Genomic DNA, 20567 nt, shown 5'->3' with positions numbered 1-20567 from the left:
CGCGTGGTATAAAAATGAACTGCGCCCAGACGTTGTCTCCAGGCATACGACTCTCTAGCTGTCGTCGTTGTTCAATCTCTGTTGAGAAAATGAAACATTACGGTTGTACGCCAAATACGTTTTGCGCATGCGCGCTAAACGGCACGTACGTACGTACGTACGTACGGGAACGCGTGACGCCATGACGCAAGCCTGCGGCGCGAGAGAGGGTTTTTCGGCATGATCGAGCAAAACAAGTAACGGCCCGAGTTCAGCCGAGGAGCCCGGAGCGAAGGTGAGTTATAAATCACCTTTAGACGTGTATCTGTTACGGAGAGGGACAGTCTTTGTAACGTGTTCGTAGCTGATTAAGACGCGAGCTCGCCTCGGAGCAGGTGAGTGGACGCGCCGCAGCAGCTGTTATTGACGGGTAGATTTATTATTATCATACACACACACACACACACACACGCACGAAACTCAACAGAAACGACTGTCTGATTTAAATTGCATTTGTTGTGCATTGATGTTAACGTTATGAAGAGTCGAGCTTTCACCCTGTCGTTTTGTTTTTGCGTGTGTTTAGTTAAAAGGTCGCAGCAGGGATTAGTTTACACGACACCTTTCCGTCTCTTGACGTTTGACATGTGTTTAGTGTCGAGGTACCGATACATAGATGCTTTATAAAAAGTAAATGTGGTTGATGGTGGAGGGATTCAGTTAAAGGTCAGGGGTCAGTGCGTAAACAGCGTCTTAAAAACTAGTCTGACCAACTATAAGCAAAAGATTTTTATTATTATTATTATTTTTTTCTATTGAATTAAATGCTTTTGTGTAATTGTTAAAAAAATAGACTAGTTTTACAAGTCAGCTCTTTTTTTTCTTTTAAGCTTTTTTGCTTGTAACATTTTCAAGTTTGTTACGTGAAAGTGTAAAGTGTTTTTTTTTTTTTGTGGACCTTTGGCCTAGTGGACAATAAGTAAGATAAGTTTATAATAAGTTTTAAGACTAGTCTTGAGCGGTTTTTGTGACCAGTCGTGTCAGGTTGTGGGTTAAAGTCCCCAAAAATTCTGGTGCATTAACAAAATTGTTTAAAGAAAAACTAATCGGTAATTATTTACCCGAAAGATCTGCTAATTGTATTTATTTTTATTTATCAAGTGTATGCTAAACATGCGTGTACGAGGATGTTTTAAATAATGAAAATAATGTTTTAAAAAAATAATGTGAATGCATTACATTAAATGTTTATTTTATGAAATAAGTATATTTAAAAAGTTCAAACGGGCAATTTATTCGAAATCGAAAACGTTTGCAATGCTGTAAACGTCTATGCCTTGGATAAGTGTTGCGTGGAAATCGAAAGGTGTCACGTTTGATCAGTTTAATGCGTCTTTGTTGAATTGAAGTATTACTTGTCGCCTTTTGTCATGGTTCATAGAACCATGGTTTCTTAAAATTAATTGCACGTATATGATTGGAACGTATTCGCCTTCATGCATGTCTGAGAGTGTGTACTGGGTAATAATAAACTGTGTCGTCCTGCAGGACAGTGGGCCGATATGTTGCCTGATAAAGATGGACCGAACGGCGGCGGAGGGGTCCAGGATGGTCCCGGGACAGAAGACCCTTCAGTGACCCTGTTCAGAGAATACCTGCGGCTGAAGACGGTCCACCCAGAGCCTGACTACGGTACCTCACACACCTCTAACCCCGTCCTGCAGCGCATAGGGTTGAAGTTTCACCTTTTAGCTTTATGCTTCGGGTTAACCTTTGCCCAGGAGTACATGTCAACCCCTACGGCGTCTAGAAATGTTGCCTAGGTAGGCAGTTTACTAATTTCCCCCCGAATGTATTACCAATGACATCCACCCAAAGTCCATTAGTCGATCTTTGATCGAGCGAGGGGATGATTATTTACTACAGTAAACTAGAAGCAAGTAAATCGCTGTTTTAATATAAAAGCTGTTTGTTGGAGTTTAGTTTCTACTGATGCGGAAATGCAGAAGAGGCGAAACAAAAGCATGTTCTCGCAAATTAAAAATCCTAAAAGTAAACCCCATAGGAACCTGCAGAGAACTGGGTTTTGATGCCTGCAGATATGTCGTTTTTGCTGAATAATTCATGACGTGTTGTTCATTCATTTGGGTGAACACAGTGGCACAGTGTCTGGCGTCTTTCACAATCGATTCCATGCACATTACTCAATTACATTATATTCTACAGTCGGGTATATATAGAAACGGCTTGCGTCTCTGAAACGGATGATATGGATCATAACCTTTGGTTATCGCGAATGAGAAGTAGCTGACTGTCGTGTCTGGCATCAGTAGAGTGAATCTGTTTCTGTCGCTCGCTCCCCGTCAGACGGCGCTATCAGGTTCCTGGAGCGGATAGCAGAGGAGCTGGCTCTGCCCATGAAGAAAGTGGAGGTATTGCTGCTGAATCTGTAAACTCTAATGGTGTCTTTCATCAATCGCGCCCCTGTGTTAATCCGAAGCTGTCCCTCAGTTGTGTCCGGGGCGAGTCGTCGCGATCGTCTCGTGGGTCGGGAGCCGGCCGGAGCTGAAGTCTGTGCTGCTGAACTCTCACACCGACGTGGTGCCGGTTTATGAGGTAAGGCGTCGATCGCCCGACACGGGTCACGCGGCACGGGGCAGATCTCGCTCAAAAACCCTTTGTCCGTCTGCTTCAGGAGCACTGGAGACACGACCCATTCGCTGCTGTTAAAGACGAGCATGGCAACATCTACGGCCGAGGATCTCAGGATATGAAATGTGTCACAATACAGTGAGTACGGACTAAAAATGATGTGTGTTACAAGCTGCGTGTATAAGATCTGTAAAGCTGTAAAGTCTCAAACCCAAAGAGAGGTTCTCCACACCTTCTTAAAGCGTCTCATTAAGACATGTGGAATTATATTTCTGTCACAGTTCTGAGCACGGAAGGATCATGCAAAAGTGCATTTTGAACCAGCTTGAACCCTCAATGCTCTCTGAATGCTGACAGCTCGCTTGTTTACAATTCCAACCAATCAGAGACAAGGCTGCTAAATTCTGATTGGCTGTCAAGACACAGCCTTACCGCAGTGGAAGAGGAAAAGCATTCATAACCACTGTTAATCTCGTATTTAGTCATTTCTGGAAGGCTGGAAGTGGAAAAACGTCTTATTTAGGTGTGTGTAATTATTAAACACGCTTTCTGTTACAGATAAAACGAGCCAAGGTTCAACTCAGAAAAGTATTAAATGCCCGTTAAAACTACAAATCGCAAAGTTAAGGCCACTGGAGAGCAACATTCTCAGTGGGTCAACGGGGTCAGACAGAAACGTGAAGGAAAGATGCATGTTAACTGCAAAAGAATTAGGCGTGAAATGACGTTATTGTCCAGAAATGCAACCTTAAAGTCTCTCAAAGAACAAGCTGTCAGTTTCTGAAAGAGACTTGGTAAAGTAAAGAAACCCCTGCTTACGAAGAATCGCATACTACAGTAAAGTAATACAAAAAAAATCTCAAGATTTTGTCTGCGGAAGAAAACGTGCTTAATAACTGCACTCCTGAATATAATATAACAACAATTTGCATAAACAAGAATGGCAAGAATAATATGTTATCTAAATTGAAATATAAGTTTGCACGTGCATTGAAGTTTTGTTTCGCTGCAGGTACATTGAAGCCATTCGCAGACTGAAGGCGGCTGGGAAGAGATTTTCTCGCACTGTCCATTTAACATTTGTCCCAGGTCAGACATCACCAACGTGCTTTCCTGAGTTTTTTGTACACTAGAATTTGTAACATCTAGAGTCTTGACTGAAGATCGTCTTCATATTAAACAAAGACCCATTGGTACTTCTGTATGTGTTAAGACTAGTTCTGCAATAAAAGTCGCTTTGCCTATTTTTTAATGCTTTTGACAGATGAGGAGGTCGGTGGTCACAAAGGAATGGAGACGTTTGTGAAGCTCCCTGAATTTCAGAAGCTGAACATTGGTTTTGCCCTTGATGAAGGTAAACTAACCTGTGGGTTCAGTCTTCTAGTTGTTGTGTTTAGTATTGTCAGGTTTTCGCAAAACTGCAGATTAGATTTGAACAGAGTGAGGGCTGAATTTATTAAAAGGTTAAAATGGTTTAGCCATGTATGCACTAATATTATTGAGAGCTTTTGCCTGTTTTATTTGTTGGCAGGTTTGGCAAACCCAACCAATGCCTATACTGTGTTCTACGGAGAAAAGAACCCCTGGTGTAAGTATCACATATGAGAGCTACCACATTTAGACTGAGTGTGTGAGTGTGTGAGTGTGTGAGAGAGTGAGTGTGTGAGAGAGTGAGTGTGTGAGAGAGTGAGTGTGTGAGAGAGTGAGTGTGTGAGAGAGTGAGTGTGTGAGAGAGTGAGTGTGTGAGAGTGAGTGTGTGAGAGTGTGTGTGAGTGAGTGTGTGAGTGTGTGAGAGTGTGAGTGTGTGTGCGAGTGAGTGTGCGAGTGTGTGCGAGTGAGTGTGTGCGAGTGAGTGTGTGCGAGTGTGTGAGTGAGTGAGCGAGTGTGTGAGTGAGTGTGTGCGAGTGAGTGTGTGAGTGTGTGCGTGCGAGTGTGTGTGAGTGTGTGCGAGTGTGTGCGAGTGAGCGTGTGTGAGTGTGTGCGAGTGAGTGTGTGCGAGTGAGTGTGTGCGAGTGAGTGCGAGTGAGTGTGTGAGTGAGTGTGTGCGAGTGAGTGTGTGCGAGTGAGTGTGTGAGTGTGTGCGAGTGAGTGTGTGAGTGTGAGTGTGTGCGAGTGTGTGAGTGAGAGTGTGTGAGTGAGTGTGTGTGTGTGTGAGTGTGTGTGTGTGAGTGAGTGTGTGAGTGAGTGTGTGAGTGTGTGTGTGTGTGTGTGTGTGTGTGTGTGTGTGTGTGTGTGTGTGTGTGAGTGTGTGAGTGTGTGTGTGTGTGAGTGTGTGTGTGAGTGTGTGTGTGTGTGAGTGTGTGAGTGCGAGTGTGTGAGTGAGAGAGTGTGTGTGTGTGTGAGTGTGTTAACATACATGTTCTCTGTCCTGCAGGGATCACAGTCCGTTGTCCAGGAAGTCCGGGTCATGGTTCGAGGTTTGTGGAGAACACTGCAGCAGAGAAACTAGTGAGTTTGTTCAGAGTATAATGTGGCCAAACATTTTTCTTTCGCAAAAACAAATTAATTTGATCAAAAATAAAAACATTTATAACGGTGCAAAAGATTTCCATTTAAAAAAAAGAAGCCTTTTTTAACCTTAAAATATTCAAACTTCGAAAAATATGCAATATCTGGCTTTTTTGTTTCTCAAAATTGTTAATAATTAGGGCCGAATTAATGGAAAATTTTTATCATGTAAATACAGTATAATCTTTGGCAGTATTCAGAGCATGTGAATGTGTTTACACACAGGACACGTTTAACTTACTTTAGCAGAATCTCAAAATTATCGTATTTGGAAGAAATACAGGATACAGCTATTTTATCTAGAGAATTTTTTTTGACATGGCCCGCAATATGGGATTTTATTATTGTGCATTTGTACAGAGGTAAAAATGATTGTACAAATACAACAATTATCGAACTTGCCTTAAAATGAAGGCAAAAGTTTTTTATTAAATTCCAAGTAACTTGAAAAATAGAAATATATGCATTTATGCATTTTATTTTGTCGTGTTTCTGATGCGTCTGTCTGTGTTGTGTCCACAGAGGCGAGTTATAAACTCCTTCCTGGAGTTCAGAGAGAAAGAGAAACACAGGTGAGCTTCATTCTCAGTCTGTTTTCTAAACCCCTGGTTTTAGGAGATCGGTTAGACGTGAAAATATGCCCCGTGTGTGATTTCCAGGCTGAACACCAATGAGTGTTTTACCCTGGGTGATGTCACCACTGTTAACATGACTATGGTGAAAGGGGGCGTGGCTTACAACGTCGTTCCTGCGGAAATGGATGTCAGTTTTGACCTGAGAATCCCGCCCACCATTAACCTGCAGGTGTGTATCTGGTCCATCGCACGTTTAGTTCAGTTACAACCTCTCTCCGAATCTCTTTTTATTTTATTAAATCATTTGGCTTTGAGCCGATTCATTCGTGCGATTCTGTTCACCGTCCAGGAGTTTGAAGAGAAGATAAAAGCCTGGTGTAAAGAAGCTGGTGAGGACGTGACATATGATTTTGCACAGGTCAGATTCATTTTTACACACCAAACACAATTCCAGCTGGAGACCATGTTTCTGCCTGGAGACCATGGTCTACACTTGATAGTCTACACTAAGTGTAGACTATGGTCTTCACTTGAAAAGTGTAGTCAGATGATTGACACCATGCTAAGTCTAACTAAACCACAGTTGCCATAGATATCATGTTTTGTTTGTTTGGAAGACCGCTTCACAAGAGTGTGGTCTTGAAGGGTTGCCATGTCCACTTTTTATAAGCAATACTTACACTTGGGTTTGGCGAGTTTGCTATCGGTTTGTTCTTATTTGCTCTTTTTATCACAGCAAACTCTGGCAACACCACCCTGTGAGTTCTTGCGCACTATATACAGCGAAAGCACAATGCCATTTTTAAAAATACGTCATTAGCAACCAGTCGTTCGCTTCGTTGACCGACACTATGTATAGCTTCTGTAAATGCAGCGGTCACTTCCCGCGTTTTATTTTGAGCGTGCGTTCAGTTGTCGCAAATGACAAGCACACAGTCTTGTTTGCCCTCACGATTTGGTTTGCGCTCTTCAGAAACACATGGACCAGAATTTCACCTCCACGGAGGAGAGCGACCCCTGGTGGCACGCGTTTAGCTCAACCTGCAAAGCCATGTGAGGGAAAAGCGGTTTGTTGTGAAGTTTTGTAAGCCTTTTTAGTTGAACGCATGCTGACGTTTAACTCTGTGCGCGTCATGACAGGAACGTGACTCTGAAAAAGGAGATCTTCCCTGCTGCCACAGACAGCCGCTTCATCAGGGAAGTAAGTCGGTTTCCCTTTCTGTCAGCAGAAACCTACTTTTAAAGAACATTTTAATTTGCCGCTCAACAAGCATTTCTGATCCATGCATGTGTGCATATTTAAAACCACATGCGTTCATTTTCTGTTAAATCCCTCCCGAGTTCCTGTTACTATTATTGCGAATTGTTTTTGTAGGTGGGCCTCCCTGCCATTGGCTTCTCTCCGATGAATCTCACTCCCATCCTGCTTCACGATCATAACGAGTATCTGAATGAGCAGGTGTTCCTGCGGGGCATCCAGGTGTACGAGCGCCTGGTCCCGGCTCTGGCCAGCGTGCCGCCTCTGAGCGGAGAAGAGTAGAGGATCTCGCTCTTCTCCTGCTTCTGCTCCTCGCGGTTCTGAGTCAAGACGCTGATTCCCGCACATATCGACAAATGTACCTGCCATAACACCAAAGAATGGGCTGATCCCGTATAAAGAAGATCACCGCTACGTTTGCTTTAATTAACTCAGGAGCTGCTTTCTTTTAACGACGTCTTAGATATGCTTTTAAGTCTTATTTGTTAGCTGATGAAAACTTGTTTTAATTCATAAAGTGTAAAATTAACACACTTAAATTAGACGGTTCGTGTCTCCGAAAAATTTCAACGAGAGACTGAAACTGTATAGCTGCGCTTGTTATAGATGCATTATATTTTTTTAATACAAATGATTTTGATGCAAATACGTAGTTACAGTATGTAAACTCAAAATGCGTATGGTTTATTGATTACTATGATACTTATATTGCACAGTAATTAGAATCAGTCACATTTCATGATTCATGTTTCCTGAAAATCTCAATATTGATGTGGTTGACCGGTGCTAATGTGCCCTCCTGATTAAAGTTAAGGGGCAATACATCAAATATATCTGAAGTGTTAGTTTTATTATTTTTAATACATGGAGAGTGACTTTAAATAATAAATAATACAGCTTTAAAGATGATATGCGTTTTCCCCATTTCTTCACCGACAGATAAATAGATATTGTGATATGTTACAACCTTTTTACACTATGCATAATAATAAAAAAAAACAGGAAATAGACAATAAACAGGAACAGCTGACATTAACAGGAGTAAGTTTTTCATCTCTGTTTCTAAAAAGAAAAAAAAATATATATATATATATATAAAATCTCAAATAGCTCCTCGTGGGTTGTAGGTGAGCTTAAAACAAATTGAAACCAACCGATTGTCCAAAACTTTTGCAGTAGTTCAGTGCGGTTCCCTTTTAAGTCTTCTTTCTACGTAGCAAAACATCACTGTGGGAACTTCTCCACTTCCCCAAAATTCTGAAAACTGGCCAATTGTCACTAGTTGTAGAGGATACTACAACCTCTTTGCTGCCGCGTCAGATCCTGGACCTGAAACCCATCAACAGAACTGCTCCGTCCTACTATAGACACGGCATCGCTCAGAGCAGCGGTCTGTGCCTGGTAACTGTGATTCCAGGAGCATTTTACCACAGACAGAATCATCTCAGGGTGAGCATCAGCCGACCTTTTTCCATGGATCTTTTCCACCTTCAATCTTCTCTAACAAATATAAAATTGAGTGTTTCTCTTGGCCAGCGTAGTTCATCTTTGCGTGTACTTGCATGTGGCGTGCCACAGGGATCTATCCTGGCCCCAGTCCTGTTTTCTTTGTAAATGCTGCTAATAGATGTTATCTTTAAGAAAAAGAGTGTTTTTTCACCTGTATGCTGATGATTTTCTTTTGCAGCTTAGATGCAAACAATCCTTAAGACGATTAGTCTTGTATAAAAAACAAGTTACAGATACGGTTTACACAGAACTAGTCAAGGATGGGGTCTACTTATTGAATGAATCAGCTTTTTCACTAAACCAGTTGAATTGATCCATTCATGGACTCATTTGGATACATTAAAATATTCATGGATAACATTTTAACAACATTACATAAACTGTCCACGGTTTTAATGTTGTAGCTGGTGTGTGTGAGAAAGAGTATATTAAACAATTGTGTTCTTATCAGTTATAAATTATATAGGTTCAATAATTTATTTTTGTTTTATATATGTAAAATAAAATATATTTGTTCCCTATATTAAAATGTTGTATCTAGACTCTAGATACAACTGAATGAGAAATTTGTGTTCACATCAGGGACCCTGGACCACAGCCATAGACGACAATGCATTATATGAGTCAAAATTACTGATTATTATTTTTCTATTATGCCAAAAATGATGTGCTACAGCTACTTTAATATAGGAATATAGGAGTAGGTGGTGATTTGTGTCACGGATAATCGTCTGATGCATATAACACACTTTTCTGGAAACACTTCAGGAGTTTAGAAGTCGTCAACACTGGTTGAATTATCGCAGATTTTCAGTAAATATGTAAAAAAGATGCCATGAAGCCGACACTTGTGATGACCAACACTTATCGGCTGGATTTTCAAAAGTCTGTGACATATTTAAATTTGCAGCACAGAATAATTAAAATATGTCTGAGAGATGTTGTTGTTTTACGTCTGAGAGTGGTACACACTGTTATGCCCCCAAAACGTGATGAGGAACGTAACAAAATGTGATTGGTTGTTGGACACGTCATGGGCGTTCCTTGGCCAATGAATTCTTTCCAGACCGTCAGCTGTCTAGGTGAGAATAGGTGCTGAGAGACTATTAAGGCTGTTGTAAAAAAATGTTTCTAATAATTCATTTGGACACTCTAAAGTCTGTGTTATATTGTCAGTATTTATAATAGCAGATGGGAATCTTCATTTTATTTTTTAGATATAATGTACATCACATAGTTGCATTTTTACCTTCTAGACAGATTATTATTGCTCTCTTTGCCTCTCACATTAGCAAAGAAAATGATTTAATTCTTGACACTGGGGGAGCAATGTATGAGGAAGTTAACAGAGAGCCATAGGTTTTATATATTTAGTATGCCTTTATATATTCAGTTACACAACAGATAGAGTACAGCTGTGAAGAAAAATACATTCATGGTCGTAACTTTAAATATTAAAAAACTTCAGTATTAAGAGAACATTTTAAACACAATGTGGTAACTCCTGATTGTCAGGTGACGCATGAAAGTCAAACTATTACAGCAGGATCTGATTTGGTTTTGTGGAATAAGGAAGTCAACTACATTAGGAGAGAAAAACAGTGAGTTTTTTTTTTTCATTTTGTATCTTTGAGTTAAGGTAAAGATGAAGAGTAAAATAAATACACTGATTTAAAGTACAACAATAAACTAAATTTACGTTAGGAGATAAAACACAGAGTCTGTAAATCGTCACTTTTACTTGCATTTTAACACACTGATTGTCTGCATTTGTTATGCTGTTTTTGAATTATTTGATTCTGTGTATAGTGTCAAGAAGAAACCTTTCAAGATAGTCTTGTGAACTGACTGTTGAGACAGAGGTGGATTTCAGAAAATGAACTGCTGAGATGATTCGTAACTCAACATCTGTCTCTGCTATTAAATGAAACCACAGCCTCCAGAATGAATCTCTCTAAAGAGCGTGACACGCAGATAAAGACAGGCAAGAGGTGAGATATTTTCTGTCAGAGCAGTGTGAGATTTAAGGTTAACGTATGAAGTTTTTATTGTTGTTATATTGTAGTCTGTGGCAAAATGAACCTCCTGAACCCAGCTGTGTGTCCGTGAAGAGTGACCAGTCAATTAGTCCTCCATTTAATTTCAGTCTGGAGGAATCTGCTGATCTGAGGTGTTTTTACACACACATATTATATATGTATATTATATATATATGCATATATATATATATATATATATATATATATATATATATATATATATATATATATATATATATATATATATAAATACAAACTTTTGCAACATTTGTTTAACTACAGTGAAAAACATGAAGAACCAGAATCACATACAGCGAAGAAGAACCTAGACTCCATTTTCAAGGTTGGATTTGTGTGTGTTTGTGTGTGTGTCCATTCAAAAAAATGATTCTCTGGATAAAAACATTAAGAAACTGAGAAATCTCTATAATCCTTTCTTTCACAAAAGTTGCACAAAAATGAATATCAATCTAGCAAACAGAAAATCCAGTAAAACTCTCTAAAGTTTTAGTATTCATGTGTTTTACTAAAAAAATAAGTAGACTTGACTCTTGTGTATTGTTCCTTTGCTTCACTTTCTCTGTGACTGTGTGAGGTTATTGTTTGAATATTTACTATGATTTCAGTATCTTGAGTACAAAATCATTTCTGTGATGAAGAGTGAGTTAAAAAGCTTTAAGAAAGTACTGAGTCCAGATTACCCAGATTGCTCTGAAAGAGACGATGATGAGGATAGTAACAAAGTCAGAGAGGGTCTTCTGAAGATAACACTGCTCATCCTGAGAAAGATGAACCAAACAGACCTTGCTAACACACTACAGACCAGTAAGAGATCTGATCATCAGATTATAGCCTGTATTTTTATTATAAACCTTCTGTCTTCTGTCACTAATGTTCCTGATTGTCATGGCACAAAAATCACATAATAAATTACTTCCTTCCTCAGAATTTATGCCTGTGTATCAAGAAAAACTCAGATCCAGACTACAGGATAAATATCAAAGACTGAATGAAGGAATTTCCAATCATGGAGACTCAACACATCTGAATGAGATCTACACAGAGCTGTACATCACAGAGGGAGGCAGTGGAGAGGTCAATAATGAACACGAGGTGAGACAGATTGAGACAGTGTCCAGGAGACCAGAGACACAGGACACACCAATCAACTGTAATGACATATTTATACCCTCACCTGGACAAGACAAACCCATCAGAACTGTGCTGACAAAAGGAGTCGCTGGAATTGGAAAAACAGTCTCTGTGCAGAAGTTCATTCTTGACTGGGCTGAAGGAAAAGCCAACCAGGATGTTCATTTTATCTTTCCACTTCCTTTCAGGGAGCTGAACTTGATGCAGAAAAATCTCAGTCTTGTGGATCTTCTAAACCACCTTCACACAGAAACCAAAGAATTTAAGTCAGCAGATTATGATTACTACAAATTCATGTTCATATTTGATGGTTTGGATGAGTGTCGACTTAGTCTAGATTTCCAAAACAATCAGAACTTGTCTGATGTAACAGAACCAGCTTCAGTGGATGTGTTGCTGACCAACCTCATCAAGGGCAATCTACTTCCTTCTGCTCTCCTCTGGATCACCTCTCGACCAGCAGCAGTCAATCAGATCCCTCCTGAGTGTGTCGACCAGGTCACAGAGGTGCGAGGATTCAATGACCCTCAGAAGGAAGAATATTTCAGGAAGAGAATAAATGATCGGAGTCTGGCTGATAGAGTCGTCACGCACATCCGATCATCAAGAAGTCTGTTCATCATGTGTCACATCCCAGTCTTCTGCTGGATTTCAGCCACTGTACTCGAGAGGATGATGGGTAAAGCAGAGAGTGCAGAGATTCCCAAAACTCTCACACAAATGTTTACACACTTCCTGATCTTCCAGACCAAACTGAAGACTCAGAAATATGATGGGAAATATGAAATTGATTCTGATAAGGCTAGACAGACGATTCTGTCTCTAGGAAAACTGGCTTCTGAACAGCTGGAAAAAGGAAACCTGATTTTCTATGAGGAGGACCTGAAAGAGAGTGACATTGATGTCAGAGAAGTGTCAGTGTACTCAGGAGTTTGTACCCAGATCTTCAGAGAGGAGTTTGGACTGCAGTTGGGAAAGGTGTACAGCTTTGTTCATCTGAGTATTCAGGAGTTTCTTGCTGCTTTATTCAAGCTGCTGTCCTTTTCTGAACAAAACACAGGACTGTGGAATGTGTTTAGATTACCAATGACAAGTTTACTAAAGAGAGAAGTGGACAAGGCCTTACAGAGTGAGAACGGACACTGGGACCTTTTCCTCCGGTTCCTTCTAGGTCTGTCACTAGAGTCTAATCAGTCTCTCTTACAAGGTCTCCTGAAAAAGAGAGTAAGCAGCTCTGATATCAGTCAGGAAACAGCTGAATACATTAAACAGAAGATCAGGGAGAATCCCTCTCCAGAGAAATCCATCAATCTGTTCCACTGTCTGAATGAACTGAATGATTGTTCACTAGAGCAGGAAGTCCAAACATACCTGATCAGAACAGAGGACAGGTGTCTCTCTGGAGTCAAACTATCTGCGGCTCAGTGGTCAGCTCTGGTGTTTGTGCTGTTGAACTCAGAAGAAGAGCTGGATGAGTTTGTACTGAGTAAATATCAACGATCAGAAGAATGTCTTCTGAGGCTGCTGCCAGTGATCAAAGCATCTAGAAAGGCTGAGTGAGTATTTTTTATTGACTTTATTTCGTACAGTATAGGCCTATGTTTCTCTACACTGTTTCTGTATATTCTGACGTCTTTCTTTTTTTAACCCTTGTATGGTGTTCATATTTTTGTTACTCAGCCGGTGTTCATGGGTTTCGTGGACCCAATGCAGTTTTGTTTTTAATTCAACAAAATCAAAAATACTCAACAGGTGTTTACTTAATCCCAATTAAAATTAATTTAAACAGTATATATTATCAAAATTTACCCTTTGTTGGATCAAATATATGAATTAAAATGCTATAACCTTGTGTGGGAATGTCAGGGGCAAAAACACAAAACTAACACTCTTACTAACTCTCTCCTTCACACATACATAAACACACACTGTAAAATGCAGCAAATTATGGTAACTCAAACCATTTGAGGACTAAAACCCATTTATATAAGTTAAATAACTTATTTTTTTAGTGTTGGTGTAGGCAATTATATATAACATATAGCTAGCTTGTATAATTCCATGGCACTTTATACATCGGACTGTACATGTGCAGATTTTCCAATAACCTTAACTATGTTTCTTTTTACTACTTTCTTGAATTAGCAAACTACTGTCTGGTTAATAAGACTGAGCCTCAAATGACCAGTCAAATGGAACCTGACTCTAACCCACTCTCTGTGCCTAGTTTAATAACTGAAATCTAAGATATGTATTATTATGTATCTGTATTTTTCTGTAATTACATTGGACGCACAAGTCAAGCACTAATAACCCATCTTTCTTTATATTCTCTGCAGTCTCTCCTGCTGTTATATTACAAAGAAAGGCTGGTCTGCTCTGACTTCAGCTCTGAGATCAAACCATTCACACCTGAGAGAACTGAATCTGAGCCGTAATAAACTCAGTGATTCAGAAGTGCTCTGTGCTCTGCTGGAGGATCCTGTAAGCTGTAAACTGGAAAAACTACAGTAAGTCTCTTCACATCTCAGTAACTATAAGGTTGTGTTAAAGATGTGTTTTATGCAAAAGAGGTTCAAATTCGTTTATTTCTCAAACATGCTTCTGGACAATTTATTTTATTTTAATACTTTACCTAAATTTGCCACCTGATAAACAAAGATTCAACAAAGTTAAGTGATTGATAAAAAAGTTCTTTAGTTTCCTTTGTGGACAAAATGGACATCCATAGGAACGGAAATTACACATGGATGCACAAACCCATATGCAAAGCATTGATATATATATATATAAACCAACACTTAACATCACAGCTCCAGTGACTGCTACAATCTAGAAGTCCTTTTCTAATTTCCAAATTATTATTGAATGCAGCAATACAGAAAAATGTGAGATGGCAAGGATGGGCTTTTATCTCACACTTGAGGTAATTTGCAATAATGAATTGCTAATCTAAACATGAAATGCTAATTTGTACATATGCTTCAAATAGCATTCATTTGAGTTGATAGTATCAGTAGCTTAAGTTTTGTTGAGGCCGTAAAAATCTGTACATAGGCCCACCTTTTTTAATGTAATAATAATTATACCATCGATTGACTTTGTCCATTAAAAGCACAAAATATCTGCAGTTTGTCCTATATTTCATAACTCCTTTAGATTATATTCAATTGGCACGTTTTATACACATTTGTATGTAAACCTCTGCTCCACACTCAAATGCTTCTCACAGTGCTGTTTAGTAATCGCATGATCTACAGTTAACGCATTTGTTCTGAGCTTGCATGGTTCAATTGAGTCTCGCTTTTCCACACATTCAGGAATTCTCATGCGCAAAAGAACTCATATTCATTCTCTTTCACCAAATTGTTATTACCCTCTTTTTACTGCTACATCTGGTCTAAAAAATTGTGCTGTCATCTTGTGGTAACATTGTAAAATTCATTGTTTTAACAGCCCTTGATTCAGACCATTTGCTCAATGGGGAAGTGAAGGAAAACAGGGGTAAATGAGGGGAAATAGAATTGGAAATAGCACTACCTTGTTGAATCCAGTCAAAGCAGCTTTTGGTTTCCTCTTTTCTTTTAGAATAAGGATAAAAAAGACAAAGAAAAAAAGATAAGTTTAAATAGGTTCAAACATCTATTCAATATCCTGAGTATTACTAAATTTTATGATATTCAAGAAATGGACTGCCCCCTGATGATGTCACAACATGCACATTTTTAGTATATTTACATAAAGTTTGGGTTTCAAGTTTACAATAGTAGTCCTTTTTTTAATTTTCCTGTTAATATTTTACCATTATTGCCTATATAGTGCTACACAATGTTTGAAAATAAAAATGCTAAACTAGTTGAGTATCAGGAATCATATGAGTACATTTATTAGCTGCGCTACTTAGTTTGTGCTTGTACAAACACACTTTCACCCTAAAACTTAAACACAGTGTCAGAGATCATTTATGTTCTTCACTCTCTGAAGGCTGAGTTACTGCAGTATTGGAGAGGAAGGCTGTGCTGCTCTGATTTCAGCTCTGAGATCAAACCCCTCACACTTGAAAGAACTGGATCTGAGCCGTAATAAACCAGGAGACTCGGGTGTGAAGCTGCTCTCTGCTCTACTGGAGGATCCACACTGTAAACTGGAGAAACTACAGTGAGTGTTTTCATATTATTGAACACAAAAACTGTGTGAAAATGCTGCCAAACAAAAACATTTAATGTTAAATGGATGGTGCTGTCAAAAATTTAAATCCCGTCTTATCTTCAAGTTATTTTAAAACAGTATGACAGCATGACTGTGGAAAATAAAAGAAGATACTTTGAGAATTTTTTTGTCATCGCAATGAAAAACAATGGTACCAACAATATTCAAAATAACATTTTGTGTTTCACAGAGGAAACACAAAATATGTAAATGTAAATTATCAAATAAGATTATTTGAATTAACAACAAAGCACATATGTTTTTTTCTGTATACAGAATTACAGTGTTGTAAAAATTGTCCTGTAAATAAGGAGTAAAATGCTGGCATTTTTTACTGTAATTTTACAGTTCTTTAGTAATAAACTGCAATAAACTAAACACATCGTACATGTAAATAATTACAAAAATGATTTCTCAGATACATGACTCAGTAGTAATTGTACTCAATAGCACCAATTTTTAAACGTTTTAATCTATTTGAAGAGTATTTATAAAAGAGGAACAGCTCTTAAGGATGTACCTCTCACTCTTAGATTTAATTATGTAGTGTATTTATTTGTATTTGTTACATTACTCTTTTGAAATCATTATCCTCTGTGTTCACAGATAAGGCTTAAGCCTAGTCCTAGACTAAATGTAAAACTGAGCTATTTCAACTAAAAGAAACTTGCACTGACTGATCTTAAAACATTCCTTTTCATTTGTTTTATCTTACAATGCACTCCAGTATTTATTTATAGTATTTTGCTATTTTCTATTAAAGGCATGTTTATAAAAATTGTTTAAATGTCCAAACTATGGCCTAATCCTGGTTTAGGCTTAGCCCTGTCTTTGAAACTGGCCTCATGTGGAGGCTGATGTTTCCTCAAATCTTTGTTCAGGACAGATCAAATTAAAGGCTCATGAATAAATGGAGCAGTAAGCACATCTTAAGAGATCTTTTGATTTTTGACTATCACTGATTTAGCAAGTTGTACTGAAGTGACCTAACAAACTGCGCTTTTTGTTCTGAGCAAATTGTAGGGGAACAATTTACAGATTAACCTTAAAATAAGTTAACCTTACTCCTGTGACTAAGATCAGACAAATAAAGGGCTGAAGGTTGCTTATGGGTTAAATTAAATAACTTAATTTGCATCCTACTAATTTTGATGGAATTTTTTTTTATAATGGTTATTTTAATTGTGTCTAATCTGTTTAAATTATCTTAAACAAAACAGAAAACATTAACAAGCTTTTTTAAAAATATAATCTTGTAATTATAATGATTCCCATTTGCTACATAAGTCTACAATAATTTGAAATGTCATAGTTACACAGTAATGTTACTCATAACATAGTAGTGTAGTAGTGGCAACTGAAAATCATTATAGCACCGATCCTGGTGTGTAGAAAAAGTAGCGCTCATTTTAACACATTCTCTGCAGGCTGTGGGACTGCAGTATTGGAGAGGAAGGCTGTGCTGCTCTGATTTCAGCTCTGAGATCAAATTCCTCACACCTGAGAGAACTGGATCTGAGCTGTAATAAACCAGGAGACACAGGAGTGAAGCTGCTCTCTGCTCTAGTGGAGGATCCACACTGTAAACTTAAGAAACTTTGGTGAGTATTATTATATTATTGAACACAAAACTGTGGAATGCAGTAATTACATATATTATAATTACATATAAAATACAGTAACCCCAAAATGATCCTGTTATCACTTTATCTTCAAGTTATTTCAAAACTGTATGATGGGTCAGAAAGTAAATTTGGCATCATATCAAAAATATTTTTTGCCACTAGATGGCAGTCCAGATCATAGTCAAAGGTCTTTATTACTATCCCATAAAGTGCTAGAAAAGGTTATTCATGTGAATTCATTTAAGGTTTCCATTTCTACTTTTTTAATTAGTTTTGTGCGTATGTGTTTTCCACTTTTAATTGTTCTACGGTTTTGCACAGCAGTAGGGTCAACATTGCTGTTTTATATAGTGCTTTAGAAATAAACTTAATTGAATGATTGATTGATTGATTGATTGATTGTGTTTAGTCCTGTAGTAGGACAGCACTAAATAAAACAGTAATGTTGACTGTACTACTGTACAAACAGTAAAGCAATTAAAAGAGAAAAAAAAATTATATTTTGATATTTTTTTTGTTCCACACAGTGGAAAACAATGGTACCAACCTTTGGTTGCCAACAATATTCAAAATATCTTTTTTGTTTCACAGACGAAATAAGTTCATGCCTGTTAGGAATGACATGCAGGGAAGTAAATTTTAAAAATGTCTATTTGTAGATTAACAGTTCTTTTAAAAATAAAAATGTAAATTATCAAATAAAATGATTATGCATAACATGCCTAAAACAAATGTATGTATACACTTATAGACCACTGAACTTCATAAATTTTTTTTTTTTGCGTATAAAATTACAGTGTAGTAAATTAAGAGTAAAATACTGGCAGCACATTTCCCTGTACCTTACTGTATTTATACTGTTTATTGGCAACTTTACAGTATTACTGTAAAACACTAAATTAAACATACAGATAAATATTTAAAAAATAAACAAGAATTACATACAGATTGACAAGTCTTTACCAACTCATGGCTCTAGTAATTTAATAGAACTTAATAGCACAAATTTTAAAACATTTTAATCTCTTTGAAGAGTATTGATATAAGAGCTACATAAATGGGATTTTTTTCTGCTTTCAGGTATTCACCTCTCAACACTTAGATTTATCTTTCAGCAACTGATGTTATGTATTTATTATCTCTGAATTGGATTCTTATTATTTAAGTATATAACGAGCATGTCCCAGTCTTCAATTTGATTTATTCTGAGCTCTCTGAGACTTAAATGAAACATTTGGTCCCTGATTAATAACTAATTGAAAGTATTCACCTTTTTCTTCAATGCAGAAATAAACCTATGGCTGAGACATTAAGCCCATTAGCTCATTAGCATCAACACACACGTTGGGTTTACAAGTTTTATGTGGACCCTCAATAGGAACATATTGCATCTAAACCTACCCCTTACTGGAAACATTTTGCAATTTCAGATTTCTAATACACTCCATTCTGTCTAATTTATAAGCTTGTTTTCTCATGAGGACCAAGAAAATGTCCCCACAAGGTCAACATTTACTGGTATTACTATCTATGTTCCTCACCCTCTGCAGGCTGTGTAACTGCAATATTGGAGAAGAAGGCTGTGCTGCTCTGATTTCAGCTCTGAGTTCAAACTCCTCACACCTGAGAGAACTGGATCTGAGCCTTAATAAACCAGGAGACTCAAGAGTAAAGCTGCGCTCTGCTCTACTGGAGGTTTCACACAGTAAACTGAAGAAACTATAGTAAGTTATTGAGTCATTTATTATCCTATAAGCAGATTTTAAGATCTTAGTGTATTTTATCTTTCTCTTTATTGAACAGTATTTGACAGTGGAAACTCCACAAGCTTCAAACAACTAATTCAAAACATCACGTCCTGAGCAAGACTGTCACCTGCACATTAATGCTGATCCAACAGAGATTGGACATACTGCGCTGTGAAAAAAAATGCATAAGTACAGTATATTTGTCATGGAATGTGGTTGTACTCATGTAACACGATAAACAAAGGTTTCTTTAATTCTAATTTAATAAGCTTTAACAGACATCCCATTAAATGACATTAATTCATAGCAAATCAAAAGGGGAAACTGAATGCTTATAAGGACAGGGAAACAATCAGGGTGAACTGAAACAGGTGAAGAAACACAGGTGTTTTAACTAATAATATTACTAATTGAGGACAGGAAGAGGAAGGGCCAAATAAGGACAAAGAGGACACATGGGGGAAAGAAACGCAACAGAACAGTCCGGGAATGTGGAGCCGAGAAGGACCAAGGCAGATCACGAGTCTCGGGGTGCTATTCAGGCAGTTCGGCGAGCCAATGCAGTGCAGGGAGCTTGAGAACCACAACCTTTTCCCATAGTCCACCAACCTTTGACTCGGCTACGGCTATATAGCTCCCGCTGACAAAATGTCTTGGGGACGTTATCCAGGGACCACAGATTTCAGGAGGCCATTAAGGAGTTTGTCACGTTATTCATGCTTCTGACATGACTAGATCAGAAATTTAAATTCTAAGAAAATGACCCAGAATACTTTATAATACAGTACATTTCTGGCATTATTTTCTGTTTCCTATAGCCTCTGGCTCTGTAACAGCAGGTTTAACTATCTTTAAGTAGGCTAAACTGTTGGGTATTTATCCCTGCTTTGGAACAAAATGTATTCAGTGATTACATATTTCTATTTATATGAATTATTTTCTCATATACACCCAAAGCCATCTTTGTGTACTACTTTTACATTTTAAAACCTGTTCAGACCTAAGTTCAAACCACAGTGCAATACAAAAATGAACTATAGCTGCAAGCAGCAATGAACAGGCCCTCATTTAAAGAAGAAATATATAAATGATATGTAAAAGCAATATATACAGACGTGGACAAAATTGTTGGTACCCTTTGGTCAATGAAAGAAAAAGTCACAATGGTCACAGAAATAACTGTTATCTGACAAAAGTAATAATAAATAAAAATTCTATAAATGTTAACCAATGAAAGTCAGACATTGTTTTTCAACCATGCTTCAACAGAATTATTTTAAAAAATAAACTCACGAAACAGGCATGGACAAAAA

General features: G+C 37.8%; 2 protein-coding genes across 9 annotated transcripts; both read left to right on the top strand.

Moving 5' to 3' along the window:
* Positions 1 to 146: 146 nt before the first annotated feature.
* Positions 147 to 7881, top strand: acy1 (aminoacylase 1). Of its 3 annotated transcripts, none has more exons than XM_043231912.1 (15): positions 147 to 274; positions 1528 to 1671; positions 2347 to 2411; positions 2491 to 2595; positions 2675 to 2769; positions 3644 to 3720; positions 3896 to 3985; positions 4163 to 4219; positions 5006 to 5079; positions 5662 to 5711; positions 5799 to 5943; positions 6064 to 6132; positions 6688 to 6767; positions 6855 to 6915; positions 7090 to 7881. In XM_043231912.1, the coding sequence occupies exons 2-15, from the start codon at positions 1542 to 1544 to the stop codon at positions 7252 to 7254; spliced, it is 1263 nt and encodes a 420-aa protein (XP_043087847.1). In that variant the 5' UTR covers positions 147 to 274; positions 1528 to 1541; the 3' UTR covers positions 7255 to 7881. The 3 variants fall into 3 exon arrangements, with proteins under 3 accessions (XP_043087847.1, XP_043087846.1, XP_043087848.1); XM_043231911.1 differs by having other exon boundaries at positions 223 to 374; XM_043231913.1 differs by lacking the exon at positions 147 to 274 and adding an exon at positions 275 to 409.
* Positions 7882 to 8017: 136 nt separating this feature from the next.
* LOC122334020 (NACHT, LRR and PYD domains-containing protein 3-like) lies at positions 8018 to 20412 on the top strand. Of its 6 annotated transcripts, XM_043231896.1 has the most exons (12): positions 8018 to 8421; positions 9997 to 10082; positions 10291 to 10472; positions 10547 to 10651; positions 10803 to 10863; positions 11147 to 11345; positions 11467 to 13228; positions 14012 to 14182; positions 15657 to 15830; positions 17309 to 17482; positions 19057 to 19230; positions 19310 to 20411. In XM_043231896.1, the coding sequence occupies exons 3-12, from the start codon at positions 10426 to 10428 to the stop codon at positions 19314 to 19316; spliced, it is 2874 nt and encodes a 957-aa protein (XP_043087831.1). In that variant the 5' UTR covers positions 8018 to 8421; positions 9997 to 10082; positions 10291 to 10425; the 3' UTR covers positions 19317 to 20411. The 6 variants fall into 6 exon arrangements, 5 of the variants coding, with proteins under 5 accessions (XP_043087831.1, XP_043087832.1, XP_043087833.1 ...); XR_006248709.1 differs by having other exon boundaries at positions 8018 to 10082; positions 17309 to 17463; positions 19310 to 20412; XM_043231897.1 differs by lacking the exon at positions 9997 to 10082.
* The last annotated feature ends 155 nt before the right edge of the window (positions 20413 to 20567 follow it).

Source organism: Puntigrus tetrazona, unplaced genomic scaffold, assembly GCF_018831695.1.
Source record: "Puntigrus tetrazona isolate hp1 unplaced genomic scaffold, ASM1883169v1 S000000472, whole genome shotgun sequence".
Classification (NCBI taxonomy): domain Eukaryota; kingdom Metazoa; phylum Chordata; class Actinopteri; order Cypriniformes; family Cyprinidae; genus Puntigrus; species Puntigrus tetrazona.
This window is presented reverse-complemented; position numbering and strand designations above follow the sequence as displayed.